This window comes from Pimephales promelas, chromosome 5 (assembly GCF_988280905.1).
Source record: "Pimephales promelas chromosome 5, fPimPro1.hap1.1, whole genome shotgun sequence".
Lineage (NCBI taxonomy): Eukaryota > Metazoa > Chordata > Actinopteri > Cypriniformes > Leuciscidae > Pimephales > Pimephales promelas.
In genome coordinates, this window is record NC_142773.1 from 22,943,195 (window position 1) to 22,966,504 (window position 23,310).

The following is a 23,310-nucleotide window of genomic DNA, read 5'->3' on the forward strand; positions in this document are numbered from 1 at the left end:
AAACACCTTTTTATAGATTTATCTTTTCCTCTCTTCTCTGCCAGTGTGTTTTGTGTTACCAGCCTTTTTTGGCATTATTTTGTTAATTATTATTTTTTTTCTCTTGCTTATGGTTTTGGACTCATCTGGATTTCTATTGCAGCCTGTTTGACTTTCCCTCCTCCTATTGCCCATAGTTGGTACGGAGCATGACCTTTACTCTAGCTGATTATATTGTGAATTAAAAATTAATCTACCTGTTCTAAAGTATCAAGTCAGTGTCAGCTGGCTTTCCTTTTTTTCTTGTAACAGTTGCACTACTCAGACATCTAATAAACCAAGTGAATACTGGTTTACAAAGACGCTCCAGCAAGGAAAATCCAACCATTGGTATGTTCTCTTATGTGGTCTGGCTTCTGTATCAATGTCTGTTTATATGACACAAATATTTAGGCTAAATTAACTGCAATTATCTGAGCATGTTAGCAATTATGATACAAGGCTGGTGTGAAATGTGTGAAATAAGAAAGACCTTTTAAAATTGTGTTTTTAAAAAGATGCTCGTCTTTATTGCATCAAAAAATAAGGTAAAAATGGTGATCGAAATGTTATTACAATATAAAAATAATGTTATCTGTTTTAATGTATTTTAAAATGTAATGCATTCATGTGATGGTAAAGCTGAATTTCCAGCAGCCATTACTCCAGTGTTAAGTTGCATACCTTTCAAGTAGGTATCTTAGGTTAATGACAAATTGATACTGCACAGTCGAGGAGAGTTCAATTTTCACTCTCATTTAGTCCACAGCTATTCAGGTTTATGTGATTGTGACAGGTAACAATATCCTGTAGCATAATGTATTCTTTTTTTAGCTGTGCTAGTATGGTTTGGTTTTATTTGTTGGAAAAATAAATATAGAAATATAATTTGACACAAGAGGGCAGTATAGCCCTATTTATGGTTTTGAGTTTAAACTAAACCGTGACATCTACACGTTTTACTCATTATAGGCTACTTCATGAAAAATATGACATTTATACGTTTTTTTCGGCGTGGATCAAGGCAAATGAATCCTTTTCACCTTGAAAATAATATTATTTTTTTTTTTTTGAATTTTAAATACTAGAACATTTCTCAGTGATCGTCAATAAAACAAAAAGCACATTTTTCTCGGTTTAATGAAAACCAGGCTGGTTGTTATGGCAGAGGCGAATAAACATCCGGATATCTCTCCAATGGAGCGTGTTAACGCAAACGTGTAAGTTTCACGTTTGAGGGGGTTAAACCGTGACATACACATTTTTTTCAGCGTGGATCCATGCAAATGAATCATTTTCACCTTGAAAATAATAAATGTTTTTTTTTTCCTTTTAAATATTAGACCATTTCTCAGTGATCGTCAATAAAACAAAATTCGATTTTTCTCAGTTTAATGAAAACCAATAGGTAGCCGTTTCAGTTTAAGTGTAAGTTTCACGTTTGAGGGGGTTTAAACCGTGACATCTACGCGTTTTCAAAAGTGCACCTAGTGATTATTTCACGTCTTGTCACGATACCGGGTTGAAGAAATATTGTTTAGGCCACTTTGTTTGACATAATCACAACAATTTAACAAGTATGGGAATTGAACTCAGGTCTTCTTGATTAAAGCCCAACGCTTTATCAACTGAGCCACTGAATGTAGATTTCAGGGGGTATTGGACAGGGGTTTATTGCGGGTTTGGTTTTATTTGTTGCAAAAATAAATATAGAAATATAATTTGACACAAGAGGGCAGTATAGCCCTAAGTTTCACGTTTGAGGGGGTTTAAACCGTGACTTCTACACATTTTCCAAAGTGGACCAACGTGATTATTTCACTTCTTGAGTGTTACATTTTTTTTTTTTTTTTTTTTTGTACAAAACATGATCAGACCAGATTATAAAGTGGCATTTGGTGTCGTTTTGGGATGAGACTGTGTTATGAAAACAAATCTCAGAGAACGGTCGACTAGGCAGGGTCGGCGCTGTGGTGGGGCATTCCCAGCGCTCATTGATGCCCCTCTAATACAATGCTAAATCATAAATCAGATGTATACAATACAAAATGTCCAGCAATCTATTGAAATAGTGCATTGTGTTTAATTTGTTGTCTAATCAGATCTAATATGTGTTTGTGCCAAGAATTTTCATGTGAAGACATAGATATCCAATCCGAAAATTGCTTGTAAGTGCTATAATGGTCCAGGGGCAGAACTTTAGACTAATGACTAGACTAGAAAAATTATTCTGGGTTCTAATCCACACTCGCATAGGTATTTTTTCCCTCATTAAAACCGATTATGTTTATCAGTGGTTGCAAGCAGGGACATGTTTGAGGCGTCTTTCTTCATGGTTTCTGGATTTAGTCGCTCATCTAAAGTTTTAAGATGGTAATTGTTTTCCATGATGCCCGTAATCAACTGTCAAGTTAAATTTCTTGGCATCTCATCATTCTCAAATGTTTAGGGCCCTGGTTAACTCAAGTCCCCTGACTTTTTTTCTCTGACAATCTTGCCTGATAAAGGTCATGAGTCCAAAACATTGTTAATAAAAATGTTTATATTACTTGCAAGTATTGATAGTGTGTGGGAGTTCCTTATTACCACACTATCTTAAAAATGAATTAAGTTCAATGTACTTTTCAAAATTAACTTAAAAAACATATAGGTTAAGTCCTGATTCACTTATGAGTTAAATAAAAACATTACAGAACTTTGTGGCAATAAAGCCTCGCTGTTCTTGTGATTTCATGCTTGTTTATTCATGAGCGAATAAATAGGCTAAAAAGGAATAAATACGCCAACCATACATGAACAAATAAACTAGGTCTCATTGCATGCTCTTATCAGAGAAAGAGTTAATGGCAGTATGGACTGACGGCAATATCAATGGACTTTTAAAGTATTCAGCCAACCTAGTTTGTTTTGTTGTTGCCGTTTTATTCGATTTAAACATAAATGTTAGTGAGAAGTTAGAAATAGAAAAAATAAAAAAATAGAAATCAATCTGCATTCGCGATCGGCTGTGTTCATCTTTGCCCTCTCCTTTGAAAGATTCTTGAGAAAAACAGCTCTGTATTTAACAAAGCACAGAGTACAAAAGACCCGAGCTGGAAGCAATGCGACCTGTTTTACAGAAAACGGAAATTTGCTCATAACCCCCATTGTTCTTATGTTTTATTACTTTTTTTTAGTACTGCCCTTCAAAAGCTATTTACACACTTGCCAAATGACATATTAATTTACACCATTCATCCTACTCAAATTTCTACATACCCAGTAGTGTTGCTGCCTACTACATGGTTATGTCTACATTTTTGAATTTCCAGATAAATATTTTTTTATGATATACTACTTATGTGATATAAGTTAAGTGGCCCTTTTTATAAGTTTCGTCAGCACTCCTTGGAGATGTCTAGAGGGATTGTTAGATCGATCAACACACCTCCAGCAGGCCCGTTTTTTGGCAGCTATAGGCTGGTGGGCTAGGTAATATGCAAGTTTTATGTTTTATATATCTGATATGGGAGTTTTATCATTTTTTTATTTCAAATAAACCTTCTTTATTTCTTTCAAGCTGAAAAAAGAGCCCATTCTCATCCCAAGACGTCATCTGACGCTTTTGACCATACGTCAACATCCAACGTTTTAGGGTACCCTTTAACGTCAGTTAGATGACGCTATCTAATCCTAACTTACCCCAGACCTAAACCTACCCGCGTCATCCAACTGACGCTAAAGGTCAGCTAAGCCTTGTTCACACTACATGATTTTAAAACATCAGGCTGAACTGTGCAGTTCACACTACATAATTGCTCTTGGTGAAATCAGGAGTGTTCAAGTTGTTTAGCTGTTCACACCACACAACACAACGTGATTGATCCGCAACAGGAGGTAACGCGCTACACGAGTTGACAATGCACTACATAGAGATACAACCACGATCGAATGATAAGAGCAAATCATTTGTGACTCAGAGCTGTTTCAGTACTATGGCTACAGTCTAAATCCTGAAAATAATCAAATAAATAATGAGTTGACAACACCACCGTCACCCAACAATTCTATCTTGTCTACAAACCACGTTTTGTCACGAAAAATCACGCAATAAAACAAACCAGAAATGATGCGAAACAGCACATGCGCCAATACCCAGTGAAGAAGAGAAGAACACAACACGCGAATCGGGCTTAAAATTCTGTGAACTTGGCTTTAGGTGATGCCCTAGGATAGCATTGTGTTGACGTATGGTCAAAAGCGTCAGTTAGATGACGTCTTGGGATGAGAGTGTTGGGATTTGGAATGTGTTGGGAAAACAAGTCTGCCCGTTTTCAAATGTGATCCCCGGAGGGTGCAGCCGTAAAGGAAAGCTCCAACTAGACATGGTGGTATACATTTTCTACATGTGACTGAAATATCAACCAAAATAGCAATTCATATTTTGTTTCCTCATTCATTTGCAGTTAAACATCAATGCACGTGTTTTATATCAAGAGTTGCACCAGAAGAAGAAACAATTAGGCAAAGTTAACAATGGCTTTAAATAATAAACCGCTGATATAATGTTTATATACTACTGTAAACCAATCTGACCTTTGGTCTTTTGTTATTTTTCCAATTGTGTGTCGTCGTGTTTTACACAATAACTACTTGATAAAAAAAATATATTGTTTTATTTTTATTTTATATTTATAAAATAAGTCTTTTTTAAATCAAAGATCAATGTTGCATAGAGTAAGTCTTGTTTGTCAGCATGGGCATGTGTATAAATGATGTTTTGCTGATAAATTGATCACGTTGTACACGTGATTATCTTCAATAAAAAAATAAAATAAAATAAAAAACTATATTTTCTTCCCTCATAAAATGTGTCATGAGTTAAACATCAATCCAGCAGGGTTATATCAAGAGCTGCAGGAACGAGAAGCCCAATAATATTAATTTCTTCACTGACAGTTGCAGTCTTCCACTTGTATTGTCTTTAGGTAAAGATGTCCAGCACTATTCTGTATCCGCTGCTGCTTCTGGCGATCATCTGTCACTGTATGTCTGAGGTCCCGCAGGAAGAGAAGGGATTGCAGAATGACAGGACTGAGCATTTGAATGTGGAGGACAGCGGTGCTGGTTTGACTTCTGCTGAGTTTCAGCAACGCTTTCTCACAGGGATCCACTCTGAGCTGGCAGAGCTGAGATCTACTGTGAGGTCTCTGAAGAACAGACTGGAGGTCACTGAGGAACATCTTAGGAAAAAAGGTAACATCTGTTCCCTTTCAAGGGAACTTCGAGCTGCGTTGTCAAGCGCAATGGGAACGCTCTGCGTGATTGCGTCGTGAAGCGTCTGTACAATCAGTCCAATGAGAGAGTAGGACGTCAGGTGACGTCATAGACCAGGAAACTATAAAGCACCCTTGAGATCAGACCGCGACAGCTTCTGTAGCCTTCAGCAAGCGATCTCTGTCTGTCCTTGTCTATTTATTGTTGTTTGTCAAAGCCAAGAAAAGAAATATATATCACTATCTATATTTATGGCAAGCAAGATTATAGACGCTGTGTGGTTCCCTGCCCTCGTTACATTACGGGTGGGGACACACATCAGCTATTTGTTTGGGAGTGGAGCATGCCAGCAGTCAGTTCTCGAGGGAGCTGATTGTGGGCATTGCGAGAAGCTGTCCGCGAGGACGCTCCGCTCCCGCCAGGCGTTCTCCGAGGAGGACTGTTCGGTTCGCGTTCCCCGCGCGGGTCTCTCTGTTGCCGAGGCACGGAGACGACTCGCATTTCGGGGTTCGCAAACGGATCTGACAGCGGGGGTTGGGACGAGCTCAGCTCTATCTCAGCTTTCACATGCCAGATGTGGACTCCGATTTCCAGTTCCGAGGAATTGGTATCGTAATTGTTTTAAAAAGAAACAGTACAAACAAATAAAAATGTTAAGAGAAAGGCAGATGTTTGACTTTTAAATGAATGAATAAATAAGTCAGCTCATATCTGCTGAATAAAGAGGAGCTTTTAAAAGGAGGTTTTATTTATGCTGAACATTATGAGATTGAAAAATAAATAAGAGTTTTTAGATTAAATTTATTTTAAAAACTAGAAAAACTCTGTTTCTCAGCCTCCTCGTCGGGGTTATATTATGTGTTTAATCCCCATATTATAGCAATGTTTGGGTATTTCAGTGCCTCGGGTTAAGAGACGCTTGCAAGCTTTCTCTCTCCCGAGTCGTTGTCATCGTTTTTAACCCCGACGTTACCCACCAGCCATCATAAATAATGAATAAATTTTTATTAGGCAGCCCTGGTGGGTATGGAATGTGTGTGAGGAGCGACTCTCTGAGGAGGGTCGCAGCGCTGCCAGTTCGGTTGTTCCCGCTGGTGGCCACAGAATTATATGTACATGTTTTTTCCGATATAAAGATAATGGGAAAATAAAAATATGTCTGTTCTTCTGGATGCTCCGCTTTCATGAAAACTATTAAATAATCCATTCAGCGGTGTTCCAGAGGTTTCTTCCTCACCAATGTTCCTGAGACTGCTGGACGAGAGCAGTCTCGGCCTATTAAGCTCCTCGCAGCACAAGGTGCAAACAAAACAGTCTATAGCCAGTTAGAGAAATGCAAGATCTGAGGACTGTTTTATCTCTAAAAAAGCTTGGACAAAGGAGAAGCCCTGACGCTGAGGTGGGCAGGCTTCTAAGGGTGGTCCCCTCTGGGGTAGGGAAGGTTTTGAGAAATCGTTTCTCCTCAGTGCCCTTTGGGGTGCGACTCTCTGAGGAGGGTTGCAGCACTGACGGTTTGGTTTCCCTGCTGGTTCGCCGTTTCAAGGCACCAAGGTCTCAGTGTCCCCAAACGAGCCTTAAAAAAGAGCAGTCAGTTCGGTTTCCCTGCCGGTTCACTGTTTCAGGGTGCCGAGGTGCCTGCTTTATCCAACGGTCCTCCGAGGAGGGTTGTAGGAACTAAGCTAGTGAAGAGATAGGTAGATCTGAGGACTGTCATCATCTCTAATAAAGCTTAGACAAGAAAATGAGGCTATCAGGCTTCTGAGGGCTCCTCCGGGGCAGGGACGATTTTGAGAAATCGTTTCTCCTCGGCAACCTCTGGGGTGCGACTCTCTGAGGAGGGTCGCAGCGCTGCCAGTTCGGTTGTTTCCTGCCGGTTCGCCGTTCAGGACACCGAGGTGTCCGCGTCCCCATACGATCCTCAGAGGAGGGTCGTAGAGCGGTCAGTTCGGTTGCTTCCTGTCGGTTCGCCGCTTAAGGGCACCGAAATGATTGTTCAAGCAAATCCAGAGGCCAGTCTTGAGAGACTGGTTCCCCTAGTAGAATTTCTGGCAGCGTGAGAACTACTGCCACACATTTCTCAGTGGGTCCTGCACACTATAGAAAAGGGTTTCAGAATTCAGTTCGGTTCTTGTCCGCCCAGATTTCTAGGCGTCCTCCTCGTAGTGGTGGACCCGAGCAGGCTTTGGTTATGGAGCAGGAAGTATTGACACTTCTGTAAAAGGAGCTGTAGAAGGGATTCCTCCTCCCAGCAGACAGCCATTACTTCATTGTTTCTGAAAGAGGATGAGGTGTTGCGTCCTACTCTGGACCTGTGTCAATTAAACAGCAGGATTCAGAATCTTAAGTTCAATATGCTTAAATATGATTGTGTCACAGATTCAGTCCGAGGACTGGTTTCTCTCAAAAAACTTAAGGGACGCTTAATTACTTATCTTTCCATCCTCATCACAGGAGGTTCCTGAGGTTTGCTTTCGGGGGCGAAGCATACCAATATCGGGTTCTCCTATTCAGCCATGGTTCACACCCCACACCTTTGTTTTCAATATGCGTCAATATGCAGGCTCCTCTGGACTCCAGGGCATTTGCGTATTATACTATCAATGATTTATTGATCCTAGCTCAATCTGAGCATGTGGCAGTTCGGCATTGAGATGTCGTTCTGTCTCATTTTAAGATGTTGGAGGTTGTTGCTCAACGCCAAGAAGAGTGTGCTCTGAGGACCACTTTTCTAGGTGTAGCCTTTTACAGCAGTGAATGGGGTATATATCATGGCAGCTGCCTCCAACGTAATTACTTTTGGCCTTCTGTACATGAGACCCATGCAGTGATGGCTCAGGACCAAGGGGTTTTCTCTGAGGAGAAAAATGTTTTTCGCATGATCAAGGTCACACGGCTTTGCCTTCGTGCTTCGGTCTTGAGGAAGAACCTTGGTTCCTCGCCCTGGCCTATTGTTGGGGGCTTCTTGTCGACGCATAATGTTATTGACGGATGCTTCCCTCACAAGTTGGGGGGGTATATCTAGGCCAGTTACTCACTGTCAAGCATTTTTTAGACTGGTGTCTCTCATGGCAGCTGTGTCCAACGTAGTTACTTTTGGCCTTTTGTACATGAGACCCATGCAGTGATGGCTCAGGACCAAGGGGTTTTCTCCGAGGAGAAAAACGTTTCGCATGATCAAGGTCACGCGGCTTTGCCTGCTTCGTCATGTCGAAGAGCCTTGGTCCCTCGCCCAAGCCCAGTTTTTGGGGCTTCTTGTCGACGCATAATGCTATCGACGGGTGCTTCCCTGACAAGATGGGGGAGATCATGAGTGGTTGCTCGGTGGATGGTACTTGGCAGGACCATCTACCTTTTAGCACATAATTGGCTAAACGTGATGGCGGTATTCCCGAAAATCTCAATACTTCCTGCCAGACCCTAGAGGTCACTATGTGTTTGTCCTTTCGGATAAAACACTGATGGTCTCGTATATCGGAGCAGATATCCTGTTGAGGCAGGGGCTGAGGCCCAGGGAATGGAGACTCACCCCCGAGGTGGTGGAGTTTCTTAGGGAGAACTAAAGTCAGTCGACATTTCACATCGTTGGTACAACACATTGCTCTATTTGGTTCTCCCTCACACATCCAGCTCTGCTTGGACTGGATGTGATGTATTAGGTGTGGTTAACACTACACCAGTACACATTTCCCGATATCTTTGCTCCTGGGAGTTCACCCTCATTTGGAGATTGGATACTGTGGCTTGGCCTCTAAGGGGGCCCGGCTCATAGAATCCCGTCTCTCGACTGAGGTCGTTGAGACCATTCTCCAATCCAGAGCTCCTTCCATGAGAGAAACTATATGCATTGAAATGGAAATTATTCTCCATCTGGTGTGGCGAACATCACCAAGATCCTGTTAACTGCCCTGTTGGTACAGTTCTTGATTTCTTGCAAGACCGTTTCTCTGCTGGATTATCTCCTTCTACCTTAAGGGTTTACGTGGCGGCTATATCGGCCTACCACACCCCTCTGGGGGGGTACTTCTATCGGGAGAGATCCTCTAATTACTAGTTTTTCTCGGTGGTACATGAGGTTGAAACCTGCACTGCACTTAGAGCACCGGCTTGGGATTTGGCCATTGTACTTGAGGGTCTGGCTTTGGCTCCCTTTGAGCCCATTGAAGAGGTTTCCGAAAAATTCCTCACTTTGAGAACATTTCTCTTTGCGGTTTCATTTACCTGAGATTAGGAGATTTGCATGCCCTGTCGGTTGCTCCTTTATGCCTGGAATCTGCACCGGGTATGGTGAAAGCATTTCTATACCCTAGACCGGGTTATACTCCTTAGGTCCCAGTTAATTTTTGGGGGCCTTATAGTGCTGCAGGCCTTTTATCCTCCACATTTTAATACCCCAGATCAGGAACGACTGAACCTGTTATGTCCAGTTCGGGCATTAGATGCCTACGTTCACAGAGCTGCCCTGTGGCGTAACTTTGAACAATTATTTGTCTGCTTTGGGTCACTCAAGAAAGAGTCCCCTGCATCTAAACAGGTTATGAGCAAATGGATAGTCGAGGCTATATCATTAGCTTATGAAGCGGCTGAACAGCTTTCACCTATGGCTGTTTGGGCCCATTCTACTAGAAGTATGGCGGCCTCTACGGCCTTTATTCCGAGTGTTTCCCTTCTCGATTTTTGTAATGCGGCAGGATGTCCTCTCTGCATACATTTCTCAGATTTTATGACCTTGGCCTCTCCACTCCTGGGGCTAGGTTGCTTGCTTCTTAGTGTGCGCAAGGACTTCACACAGAACGGGCATTTCTCAGCATGGCGTAGTGGGTATGGGGTTCCAGTTGCGTTTGACAACGCAGCTCGAAGTTCCCTTGAAAGGGAACGTCTCAGGTTACGTATGTAACCCTGAGAGCTGCGTTCGCCTGCCATACTTCCTGCATGCCCTGATCGACTTGCTTCAGGCCTTTCACAGAAGCTGTCGCGGTCTGATCTCAAGGGTGCTTTATAGTTTCCTGGTCGATGACGTCACCTGACGTCCTACTCTCTCATTGGACTGATTGTACAGACGCTTCACGACGCAATCACGCAGAGTGTTCCCATTGCGTTTGACAACGCAGCTCTCGTTCCCTCTCAGGGAACCAGGGTTACAGACGTAACCTGAGACGTTATTTCACTTGTGTCACGCTTACAGGTGGAAAATCAGTGAGAGAAAAAAAATCCTTTGTATGGATTAAAAAATGAAGTTGTATGAGTATCTTTGTGGCTCAATAAGCTTGTCAGATCAGCCCAAACTAATAACAAATTAGTTTATCATTAATAGCCAGCAATCGGAAACATCTTCAAACAGACGGACCATATAAATAACCAGGAGAAAGATAGGAAATATAGTTTGTGATCTGAGATGTGTTATACAGAAGTTTGCATGATTATCTTTTTAAACTAAATTTGATTTTTGATTCTCGCAGATTATAAAGTGGCATTTGCTGCCACACTTGGACCCATTGGCAACTTTGGACCTTTCAACACTGAGATCACTCTGGCTTACAAAGATGTATTTGTGAATGAGGGAAGAGCTTACAACCCAACCACTGGTGTGTTCTTATACTGAATCTGTATCTGTGTATTATAGAAATTTGAAAGCTACTGTATATCAGATAAACAGTGTAATTACTGTATATGATCATGAAAATCCTTGATAAATTATTAATTGTTACATACCATTACAGGTATCTTCACAGCACCTGTTAAAGGCGTCTATTTCTTCACTTTGTCTGGACATAACCACTCATCTAAACCCATGGGCCTAAGACTCTTTAAAAATGGAGAACAGATGGTGACGATTTACAATCATCCTCTAGGTAACCGCTTTGACACAGGAACTAATTCGATCTCTTTGACTCTCAAAGAAGGAGATCATGTCTATGTGCGTCTCCGGGAGAATACATGGGTCTTTGATAATGTAAATGATCATACTTCATTTGTTGGCCATTTACTTTTTCCTCTTTGATGGTCTTATTAAAATTCAAAATACTTGTCAAGAAGTCATAACTGCTAAACTCTGGATTCATTATGTGAGGCAAAAACCTTAATGTTTGTTGATTCATATTTCTTGTTACCACTTTGATACTTCTATTAAAATGAATTGCTTGTAAATATATAATCAAATTTGTACATGTAAATATTTGCAGAAATTTGTTAAATATCATTACTGTATATAAACATTTTACACACAGAATTCAACTTTGTCCTGAATAAACAAAACTGACACATTAAGTTCTCAGTTATTCAATGTGGAATAATTTGTCTGCGAAAAAAGCTCTGTGAAGAGAGTTTCAGAAAAAGTTCATCAACAACTTCATAAGTCATTAAATGTTGCCTTAAAAATGAATATGCCCTTTCTTCTGTAATTTCTTTCTTCATCTGTAAGCAAACAACATACTAACACTTCAGGAATCTAAAGCTTAAAAGGAGTGTGTATAGACCAATTTCCAGTTGATAAACACGTTTTATTATTTGAAACCTGAAACCTGCGTATGTCACGAAGTGTGGAACATCCAATAGGAAAATTCAACTGCAGTAGCCACCGTTCAACCTAAAGAGGGCAGCACTAAGACTTTTTACACCATAGAAATAAAACACTTTATACAAAAATGTCAAAAAAGTTACTCGAATCAACGACTGGTATTAATAAAGATCCATTCTTACAGATCATTAACTAAAAAAAGTTGGTTTAGGGTTTAATTACTCTTTAACAAAAGGGAAAACGCATGATAAAAGATCAGGGCCCATATTCAAGAATCTTAATGCAAAGAGTAGCTCCTAGTGACACAATTCTAAGAAAATTATTAGAAATACGGGCATTTACTCTTAAAATTAAAGAAAAAATCCCAGTAAAGAAAAAAAGTATTTCAGAAAGCATCTTAACCCTTAAAAGAGGTCAAGGCTGAATCATTTTCCAACAACAGAAACCGCTCAAAAAGATTTATCTATATGGTTTTGTCCTCAAACTAAGAATGTACACGAAGTAGAATAATCAGGATTTGAACGGGAAAGAAACACTTTCACTCATTCTAAAGAAAGTCTTTATTGGTCAATGTACAGAAAGTGCTGCAGTGACCATCAAAGTTAAACAAAACATACAAAAGAAGTCTTACATGATTTTACAGGGTTGATCTTTTTAAAAGTTTCTTTTTTTGTTCCTGTTCTATAACACATGGTAAAAAGGACAAGCGAAATATAGGAATGAAAGGTGTGGAAGGTGGACAGAGGGGGAACGGGATGTCTCACAAGGCTGACATCACAAGCACGTTTTGGCAGATGGGATGAGAAATCCTAACCACTGCAACAGACATTACATGAAACCCAATGCACATATTCATAAACGCACATGTTCAGGGGGAAAAACATAAGTGTCTTCTATAGTCGCTCAAGTATTAGGCTACTTCAACTCTTCTCTATAGGAAAACAAAACACCTCTGTGACTCTGCTAAATGATTTTACTCTGTCAAAAGCCTCTTTTCACAAAGACTTTGCTTTTGTTTGTACATTTCTTGCATTCCTTTTTTTTATTTCTTTAACCCTCGAAGATTTAATTGAACTGTACACTGCAGGGAGGTTAGTAAAGATCCTCAGAATATACCAAAATAGCCCCGGGCTAAAATCATTGAACACATTTCTTCTATTTCTTTCCTTTAATAGTTTAAAAGTGCCTTTGTCTACATAGGCTCAGACAAATCTATTTGAGGTGGAGTGAGGGAGAACCAATCCTCGTTTGGGGTGAGGAGGACACCATGAACGATAAAAGAGATCAACACAGACAGAGAGAGAGAGGAGGAGGAGAAGGATCCTTCCTCTTCAGCAAGCAAGTGTGGACACAAACAGGCCATGTGAGGGATGCAGGAGGATGTGAGGAGTCTGAGTCACCATTCAACTACTCTACAGTTCTCTATTTACAGAAGACAGGCATATAAAAATTAACAGACCTTCCTCCTATCTCCCCCCACCCCCACCCAAAAAATAAAAATAAAAATAGGAAGTTTAAATTTCACATTTCTTACTTTTTTCTCACAATTGCGTGTTTACGTCTCACATTTCTGACTTTTTCCCTCACAACTGAGAGTGTATATCTCACAATTCGTTTTGTCTTGCAATTTCAAACTCGCAATCACAAATTCTAAAGTCTCAATTGCAGAATAAACTTCTTAATTCTGCAAAATAAACTTGAAATTATTTTTTCATGCAATTTGAAATTTTTATTTCACAATTCTGACGTTTTCCGCAATTGCAAATTTATTTATCAGAATTGTGAGTATATAACCCTCAATTCCGTTTTCCCCCCTCAGAATTGCGAGTTTAGATTTTGCAATTCAGACTTAAGATTTTTTAAAGATTAATTACTAATATATATATATATATATATATATACCTGTATATATTAGCAATTGAGAAAAAAAGTCAGATTTGCAAGATGAAAATTTGCAATTGTGAGGAGAAAAAAGTTAGAACTGTGCGATTAAAGTCACAATTACCTTTTGTATATATTTTTTTTATTCCATGGCGGAGCAAAGCTTCCATAAATTACTATATAACTTTTGTTTAAAGAGAACCGTCTCAATCAAAATCTCTCTGAGGATCTAAAATAAACCTATTTGCTTAATTTCAAATGAAGAAAATATAATTATTATATACTTTCATTGAAAAAACAACTTTTGGGTATTTACTATTGCACATCAATGCAATATTAAATGTTACTTTGAAGACAACAAATGGTGAAGGCATAGCCGTACTGTCAAATATTACAGTTTAGTATTTTTAAAAAAGGGAGAACGCATCATGATGTTAGACTACAATCTGATTAATCAACACAAAACACGCAAAAAAAACGTAAACATAAAAAAAAAAAAAAAAAAAAAAAAAACATCCCAGAGATGTAGATTCACACTTTATTCCATTGTGTTAATTTATCTTTCATTTTCGTGGATCTACTGAGACACTGCAGCTTATACACTACAGAAGTACATACAGGCTTTGCAGCGTTTGGACTGAAGAGTGCACGTCCAAATATTGACCAGCAGATGGCGGTACAGGATGCTTTTTGTGGCTGTTGGAAAGAGTCTAAATCAGGTTGATATGTTACCGATTATTCAGGCAATAAATTCTGGCTTCTGTAAGTGTGAGAGGGCATTAAATGCGAGTGTTTTATGTATATATGTGTACGTGTGTGTCCACAAGTCTATGTCGGCATGTGAATCTTGCTTGTGTGAAAGTGTATGTATGTTTGTGTATGTGTGTGAGAGAGACTGTGTTTGTTTGTGTTTTAATAGGGTAACGTAGATGGGTCCCACTCCAGCTTTCCTTTCACTTTTCCCTTCTGAATGCTAGTCTCTTCCTCTTCATCACTGTCCTCGGATTCAGCACTAGAGAGATCTCCTGACAGTTCATCATCCTCTTCGTCTTCATCCTCCTCTTCCTCTGGCTCCTCCTCTCTCATCTCCTCAGCAATCTGAGTCCCATCAATGCTCTAGAACCAAAAGAATTATGCTATTTATCTTTAGACCATCATCAGGGTAAAAAAACAGTAAAACTCCTCATGCTATAGAGCCGTGTTGTTGTTAACTAAAATTAAAATATAATTTACCATTTTTTTAGATTACTTAGTTACATTGTACTTAAGTACTGAGTTGTAATGATAAACTACATGTACTTACTATAGAGTTACGGTTATTGTTTGGTTTAGGGTTGGTTACTTGTAATTATGCATAATTTACCGTACTATAAAAATAGTACATGAAGTAACGTCACATGTAACAACCTTACTTTAAAATAAAGTGTTACCAAAATGAATTAATTCAAATCAAGGTAATATAAAAAAAATAAATATTAGATTAAAACCTATATTGGTCCATCATAAACTAATTTAAATTATAAATCTACCTTTGGAAGTTTTTTTTTTTTTTCTTCATTTATAAAAAATAAAAATAAATGTTGCCCTCTTAACTTCAAGACAGTGCAAGGTATTTTTGTTTATAACTTGTAACTACTTCAAACTATAAGTTTAACAACCTTCAATGTCAAAATTGCTTCCCCAACATTTGTCTTTACCAATGAGGCACTTACTCACTTTTTATTACAGAATTCTGACGTTTTCCACAATTGCAAATTTATTTATCAGAATTGTGAGTATGTAGCCCGCAATTCCATTTTTTTTGTGAGTTTAGATTTTGCAATTCAGACTTAAGAATGAAGACTTGCAATTCAGAATAAGAATATGCAATTTTGAGTCGTTTGTGATGAATTGTTTGTTTTTCTAAGATTAATTCTCAGATGTATATATATATATATATATATATATATATTCAAAAATAGTCTCAATTCTGATAAATGAAGAATTCAGATATAGAAACTCTCAATTCCGACTTCTTTCTTGCAATTGCGAGTTTATTTGCTCACTTACTGACCTCCATGGGATTAACAGTGATGTTAAGATTGGAGTCATCCCAGTCCATCTCTGGGTCTTTTCTTCCCTCTTCATCCTCTTTTGAACCGTCCTGGTGGGTGGTGTGGATGCGGTAGATGCCGAAGACTACAATGACCACCAGGGCAGCGATGCACATTACAATTACCACTGTAGCCGCAGGAGGGGTACCTAATGACACATAGGTAAAGACATCTATGAATGCTATACATTATGTTGCTACAAACCATTCAAATGGTTAACACTGATTACATTGTATGTTGTGATAATAATGTTAAATGTGATTAAAAAAAAAAAAAAGATAAATATAATTTACTGAACATTGACATATATTGCATTTGTCAGGCTTTCATACAGTACAACCCAGAACATCCTTTCCATGTTATATGCATCTATTTCCCAGTCTTTTTCACCATCAACACATTGAGACGCCCATTCTAAGTAAGGTTCACTAGATCCTGTCATACCTAGTTTCACCTCTGACCTGCTGTCAGACCCACACCTGTGCCCCATCTGCCATCTGAAAGTCTTAGAGGCGTATTGCTTTAGTCTCTCTATTCTGCAATTATGTTGCGCAATTGTTATGACTCACTCAGCCATGCAAAAATCTATACAATCCTGGAAAACAGTCTTTTAGTGTTTTTCTAATGGAGGTCGGTACTAGGTTATTTAGCCGTGTTGACAGAGGAAGACAGTTTGGCACAGTTCACTTAAAGAACATTGTCGCTAACTAAGACCTTGCAGTCAGCAAGAGAAGGATTGGGAGCATGAGGTCACAGTGCCACCTGCTGTTTTTCCATGTCTCTCCAAAAGCAGCATGTCTCGTATCCTATCATCTCTTTTTCTCTTCAGTCCAGAGAGTCGAGTGCTCCATCTCGCTGCAGTCAGCTGTGATCTGTGTGCCCTTGGGGAGATCACTGGTGTCCCTGGTGTGTGTGCGTGAGCTGGTAGAGTAAGTGTAATTTTCCAAACTCCTTCAAACCAACAACAATACAGTCTCAAGAGCCTGTCATCCGCTTAGACCAGTGTGCAGAGGTTTATATGCATGCGTGTGTGTGTGTGTGTGTGTGTGCATATCTGCTTTTTTTGGAAGCTGAATTCTCCCATGAATAGTTTTTTTTTATGACACATTTACTGTCCTCCTTAAAGCCACTTGTTTACAATTTAATGAGATTGTATGACAAAGCAACAACACATTTTATTAATCACAAGGTAAACCAACTTATTTGTCAGATATTATTTACACAATATCATCACCCAGGGTAAAATGACTGCATGATTAGGTTTAGACAAACATCATTAAGAGGCATCAGGGCTGACTTTACCTGAGATGTGATCAGAGTCTGCCGTATGAACCACCAGTGGATGATGCACAGGTCTCATGTACTGGGATTGGACGGCCATGTGATTGGCATGCTCCACAGACTCTGAGCTGTGAACTACTCCAATCTGAGGGGTGGGGCAAACAGAAAATAGTTTAGAGAGAAAACAGCTTGCTTCTTCTGTTTTGAATGCATAATATCTTGGCCAGGTCAAGTTATTTCAGCAAATGAAGCTTTTTTTATGCCATACTATATATATATATATATATATATATATATATATATATATATATATATATATATATATATAATAATAATTTAGTTTCAATCACATTTTGTCTCCTATACAAGAGCAAACATCATAAACTCAAAATAGCTAAAAAAAAAAAAAGGTTTCCTCACAAATTAAATAAATAATAATAATAATACATTTCAGATTTATGCTAAAGGTAAAAAGTAAAAAAAAACAAACAAACAAAAAAAACTGGTTGGCCATTTTACAATTCAGTCAGATGGTCTCTTTCTGTCTTAGCGGACAGCTCTTAGTCAGAAATCAAGAGTTAAAAGTCAAGAGTCTGGCTCTGCAAGAGCAGTTTTCGGTAACTTTAAAGCATCAAAAGTCAAAAAGTGCAAAAAGCTGAAAGAAAAGCTGGAATTGAAAGAGAGGATAAAGTAAATGGATGATACAAATAATAAAAAAGCCATGCCCAGTATGAAGGCAGTCTCTGACCTCGAAGTTGAACTCATTGCTTGTGTAGCGTCCATTCAGTTCAGAGCAACTGAGCCGGAACCTTCTCTCAGACAGACCGCCAGGCTTCCAGTTACGGTACCTCACCTGCCTGATGGCCTGTTCATAATGCGCCATGGAGTCAACACCTGAGACAAGAAAGACCAGTGTCAGGAACTCGGTCTACTCAGACAAAAGAGCTCCACAGCCCTGAGAGATCCTCAGCGTGGATTCCCTGAACAAGTAGGTTTTCTAATAAATGTACCCGATACTCAAACCACTTCAAAAAATGTCAAGGTGATTTGAATCTGCTTGCAAAAAGCCAAATGGTACAGTGTGATAGAGGCAGAGGTCTGTTCAAATCTGAGCAGGATCTGGGTTTAAGGATTTTAAGCACAATCGAGAGTGACTTTTAAAGATCAAAACTTTTTTTGAAAAGCATAAAAGCATTTCAATTTGACCTACCAGATATCTAAAAAGTGCACAACCTCTCTTTAGAACTGACATCCGCTGGAAAAAAATGTTACTGATTATTTTTCTCATATTAATTCTTTTTAAAGGGGTAGCAAATCGGGATATTAGAATGATTTCTAAAGGGTCAGAGACACTGAAGACTAGTCAATGGCTGAAATGGCTGCTGAAAATTTAGCTTTGCCATCACAGGAACAAATTACATTTTGAAATTTATTGAAATATATATATATATCTATATATACAGAGCCCAAATGTATTTGGTGATGTTTTCCAAATCTTTTGAAACCATACAATGGGCTTTGTGCAATGTAAAAACAGACTGAAATTGTATTCCCTTAAAGTTATTCACTTAAAATTCCCCTCTGCTGTAGGCTTCACCTTATTGAATTATTCCAACATATGTGATGTAACCTGCCATTTTGTATTTTAAGGTGACATATAAATGGAACACTATTGTGTGGCTTAGGAAGACATTGAATATAGCACAAAGGTCAAATGGAGCTCTTTTATGATGCTTTCATGGTTTTGTGTTTGTCATTTTGGAGCCTGATCTCCATTCACTGTCATTATATGCAAAAGAGGGGCCAGAATGTGCTTCAACATATCTCCATTTTTTTTTGTACCATAAAGGAAAGAAACAGGTTTGGATGACATGAGTGTGAGTAAATAATAACATATTTCCCAATTTTGGGCTTTTTCCTTTAACCAATTTATTGCTTATCCACAGCTTTAGACTTTACATTTTTTCTAGCTGCTTCATTTTTGCATGAGCTCTCCATGTATCTGTAGATGTTCAACTGATTGTACTACAAGGCAATCAACAGTTTTTACATATTTAGTTTGTATATACATACTAACTCATGCTAAATGAAGCAACTGGAAGATGCAATAAATAAGCAATAAATGAAGTCACTGTAATACAAAGTAAAACAGAGATAATGAGAAACATTCTGGCAGCAGATGGCTGTATAGATTCGAGACATGTGGTCGACCATACCGTAGATGGAGATGCCAGAGGTAGAGTTGGTGGCGTCCAGATGTTTGCCTAAGAGAGAGCTGTGGTGGATCTCCAGACTCTCCTGCTCCGGGTCCAGCTCCTCTCCGATCACCAACACATCACAATAATCTAGGTTATGCATCAACTCCAGAATACCAGGCCTCCGGGCTACACAAACACACAAATACACACACTGGTAGGCTACACAGGCAGAGGTATGCAGCCGCAAATATATGACCTTGCGCTGTATCCACAAACAACCATTGATTGTGTATGAATTTAATTTCGATGATTTATTGTTTCACTACCCCTGGCACTGCATTCGATAAAAGAAGCCGGACACTTTTGTTGAACTTTTAAATGAAAAAAGACACTAATAAAAAAACAATTGACTTAAGGTCAGTGTAATAACCAGAAGGCAGCGTTTATAATCTTGATAATAATAGACTAAACCATTATATATATATATATATATAAAACCACATCCGTGGGAAGAAACTTCAGTAAATATACTAAAACGTTTGTATGGTTACATTGCAGGGAAAATGTGCAACTGTGGCACCTGTGAAATGGATGAATGCAAAGGAGTGAGATTATGTTAATATATGAGCTGTGAAAGTGAGTCATCTATCACCTATGCTGAGGGTGTTGTCGGCCTTGGTGACGGTACTAATGATGTGTATGTCCTTGAAAAGGGCCACCCCGACAGGGGCTCGGAGCTGAGCTGCGGGCCAAACCAACCGCTCCACTCCAGCAATGGTGATCCGAGGTTCGCTGGGCGGCATTACCATCACCATCGCCTTGATGTCTGGAATGGAGATGCACGTATCTTCACCGAAACACCTACAAGTTTCAAAATGGAGAGGAGGGAAACAAGAGACTTAACATTGGATGTGTAATAAATACAAAAAATAAGTATGTTAAAAACAGATTTTTAGACCTAACGGGATTACCCATGTTCAAAATATGTGTCCTGTCAATACCTATCTGTACGCTGCTTATTTATTTTAATATAGGCCTACAGGTCATTTGATTAATCAAAGAAAAATTTACCTTTTTATGGATTTAAACACACTTAATTAAACATTGGAATCACCTAAACAAACTTGCTTCCCAAAATAAAGTCTGTGTCTCACTTTGAGTAACAGCTTGACATGCACTGGTGCTCACAAACTCTTTTTCAAGCGAGTGTTTGGACAGGTGACGACTGCAGTGTCTAACTATTGTTCTAGACTGTCACCACCAACTTCAGCACAGTCGTACCTCACAGGTGAAATCCACCACGGACCAATTAATGATGCCGCAATAGTTTTAAAGCAGCGAGTCGACAAAAAATATTTTTAAGAACGCGAGCAGTGGTGCCACCTCCACCTCAAGTTGATATGGCAGTCAGAAGCAGTGTTGATTAAGACAGAGGCGCTGAAGCATGGACTGAAACAGACTCGCACACCGACCTGCTGGGGAAATTGGAGTCCCTCCAGCTTCATTACAGCTAGTATGCGAGGAGAAAGGGGGAAATAAAGTGTCTTAGGATTAACAGGCCTCCCTTTCTCACGATGCACCCAGTAATTACTCTTTTTCAAGGGTGAGCCCTTGTTGGTTTACTAATTGATTTATATATTTGCCCACTAATTAAGAACTATCTGTTTGTTCGAGACAACAACCAGCTTTCTGCCACCGTCGCGGGTGGAGTGATGTTTAGCCGTGCTCGAGCGATGGTGCGCTATCTCCCTGAGGCAATTCCTCTGTACGTGTCGCCTAAACGCTTTCCCTCAAACGGCCACGGAGAATAGCCTTGAATGAGAAGGAAAGGGAGCGCAAAATTGTGTGGAACCAACAAAACAATTACATCTAATGACTGCAGTAAAAATGACGGTGGAAAGTTTGTGAAGTGTAAAAGTGTCTCCCTTCAGTAGACGCGCTGAAGTAAAATAGTCGAGAGCATGCTCGCTCATTAAGAAGGCTTTGTGAAAAAGGGCAACAATCTTGCTTTATTTACAGGGCTGATTTAAGGATATTGGGAGCTGGTCTAAGACGGACTCTGGCTATTACAAGAGCCACGGCTCACTCCACTATCGACCAGGGAAGTCTGTTCTCATTTAGGCAATCCTCTTCACCAATGCACACCAGACAAGTTCAGAAGCCTCCGTCGTCTTTTCATTCTCTCCTGCTCTCACTTTCTCCACGGTAAAGTTTCATTTGGGCACATATCAGCCGGGTGCAAATGGATCCAATAGGTTTCATTAGATGACACACACGATTCCTTCCACTCTTGACAATTAAATGAGTATCTCTAAAGGGAAAAGGACACCCACAAAAATACTGTGAATGTAACTGGAGGTGTTTCAAAAATGTTGGGTTGGCAAGGTTTTTTTTTATTGTTTTTGAAAGAAGTCTTAAACAAGGCTGCATTTATTTTCTATTTCAATATATTTCAAGCAGAAAACTGTTTTCGACTGATCATAATAAGAAAATGTTCCACTAAATCAGCATTTTAGAATTATATATCATCAGTTTATTTATTAAAAGGACCACCTGAACATACTGACTCAATAAAATGATCCCAAAGTGTCTTAAGAGGCAGAATTCAGTTTAGTTCAGTCTTCTGCAAGCTGTGTCGGAAATATTTACGGGTAACTGGTTACTGGTAACCATATAAAAATATGCAGCTTTAATCACAATTATTTATTAGAGGAAGGTGAAAACTATACAACAAATCAATTCTAAAATTATAGCCATACTAAAATGCTGGGCATGAAAGATAGCCTGGGTAATAATCAATAAACAAGAACTATCAAACCATAATTTTCCCCACTTATTGACCTGAAGTGATAGTAAAGCCTCTGAGAAATGTATTCTGCTAGAGGATGATGGCAATACGATATAGTGAGACAAAAGAGATGAAGAGAAAAACAGAACGCAAGATCACAATTAAAATAAGACAGGAAGTAACTCCTGTAAAGTCTTTGTAAATTATTACAGTGCTGTAGGTTAACAGCAGGAAATCCCCTTTCAGCTCTGCTGTGCAATTATAGGCCCTACTGTAGTTCCCTATCGAGGGAACTCAAACTGCGTCAAATGACACTTTGGGGGAACGCCCCTCAGCGTAGCGCCTCTGAAGTATGAATGAAACTATGCCAATCTCTGATTGGTGTTGCGTCATGACGTAATGTGTGACGGCACATAGGCGGAAGCTATATAAAGACCCGGCACACATGAGATGTCAGCTTTTTGTTGTTCAGCAAAGCGCTCTGTGTCAAACTGTCTGTCTTATTTGGTGTTGTTTGTCCCATAAGAACTGTCCTGAATTATTGCAATATGGAATCTGGTGGCTCGGATCTCGCGTTTGCCGAGGCAGCGAGTTGATAAAGTCTGCATTGCAATTCAGAATCTAGTGGCTCGGATCTCGCGTTTGCCTAGGCAGCGCGTTGATTTAAGGACTGCATTGCAATTCAGAATCTAGTGGCTGGGATCTCGCGTGTGCCGAGGCAGCGCGTAGATTTGAGGTCTGAATTGCAATAAAAAATCTATAGTGGCTCGGATCTCGCGTTGTCAAGGCAGCGCGCAGATTCGGTCTACTCTGCAATAAAGATTCTGTGTGGGGGCGAGGCATGCACAGTCGGCTCCTGAGGGCGCTGGCTGTGTTCATTGAAAAAATCTGGACGCACACAGCCGTGCGTTCGGGTGTTTTCAGCCTCGTGCCTATTGACTTTTTTCTCGAGAGATGAAAGCCAAATATATTGTGAATGACTCGAATCTCGCCGTTGCCGAGGCAGCGCGTATATGAGTCTACAATAATAAGGACACATAATCTGTAAATAACAATTTTAAATAGTAAAAATAAATAATACTGTTTTGTGTGAGGCGTTCACAGTCAGCTCCTGAGGGTGCTGGCAGTGTTCATTGAGAAATATCTCGACGCATAGGCCTACAAATTAGTACATGCGCTGTCGGATATTTCAGCCTCACATCTGTTGACTCTCACTGTTCCTTTAAGTCATGTTTTGCAGTGTTGTTTTCATTCTCTGACCTGTGCTGTGTCATGCTGTTT

General features: G+C 39.5%; 2 protein-coding genes across 2 annotated transcripts in view; one reads left to right on the forward strand and one right to left on the reverse strand.

Moving 5' to 3' along the window:
* The first annotated feature begins 258 nt into the window (after nt 1-258).
* On the forward strand, nt 259-11,538 carry LOC120464935 (complement C1q-like protein 2). The gene is made up of 4 exons (XM_039654535.2): nt 259-369; nt 4,986-5,253; nt 10,731-10,856; nt 10,992-11,538. Exons 2-4 carry the CDS (start codon nt 4,992-4,994, stop codon nt 11,270-11,272), a joined length of 669 nt encoding a protein of 222 aa, XP_039510469.2. The 5' UTR covers nt 259-369; nt 4,986-4,991; the 3' UTR covers nt 11,273-11,538.
* Nucleotides 11,539-12,330: 792 nt separating this feature from the next.
* clstn2a (calsyntenin 2a) overlaps nt 12,331-23,310 on the reverse strand; it is a 232,097-nt gene continuing 221,117 nt past the window's right edge. Inside the window, exons 12-17 of the mRNA XM_039654681.2 lie at nt 19,894-20,102; nt 19,260-19,427; nt 17,792-17,937; nt 17,065-17,188; nt 15,723-15,910; nt 12,331-14,785 (exon numbers count right to left, since the gene is read on the reverse strand). Coding sequence (XP_039510615.2) covers nt 14,582-14,785; nt 15,723-15,910; nt 17,065-17,188; nt 17,792-17,937; nt 19,260-19,427; nt 19,894-20,102 — 1,039 coding nt within the window. The 3' untranslated portion in view covers nt 12,331-14,581. The remainder of the gene's footprint in view (nt 14,786-15,722; nt 15,911-17,064; nt 17,189-17,791; nt 17,938-19,259; nt 19,428-19,893; nt 20,103-23,310) is intronic.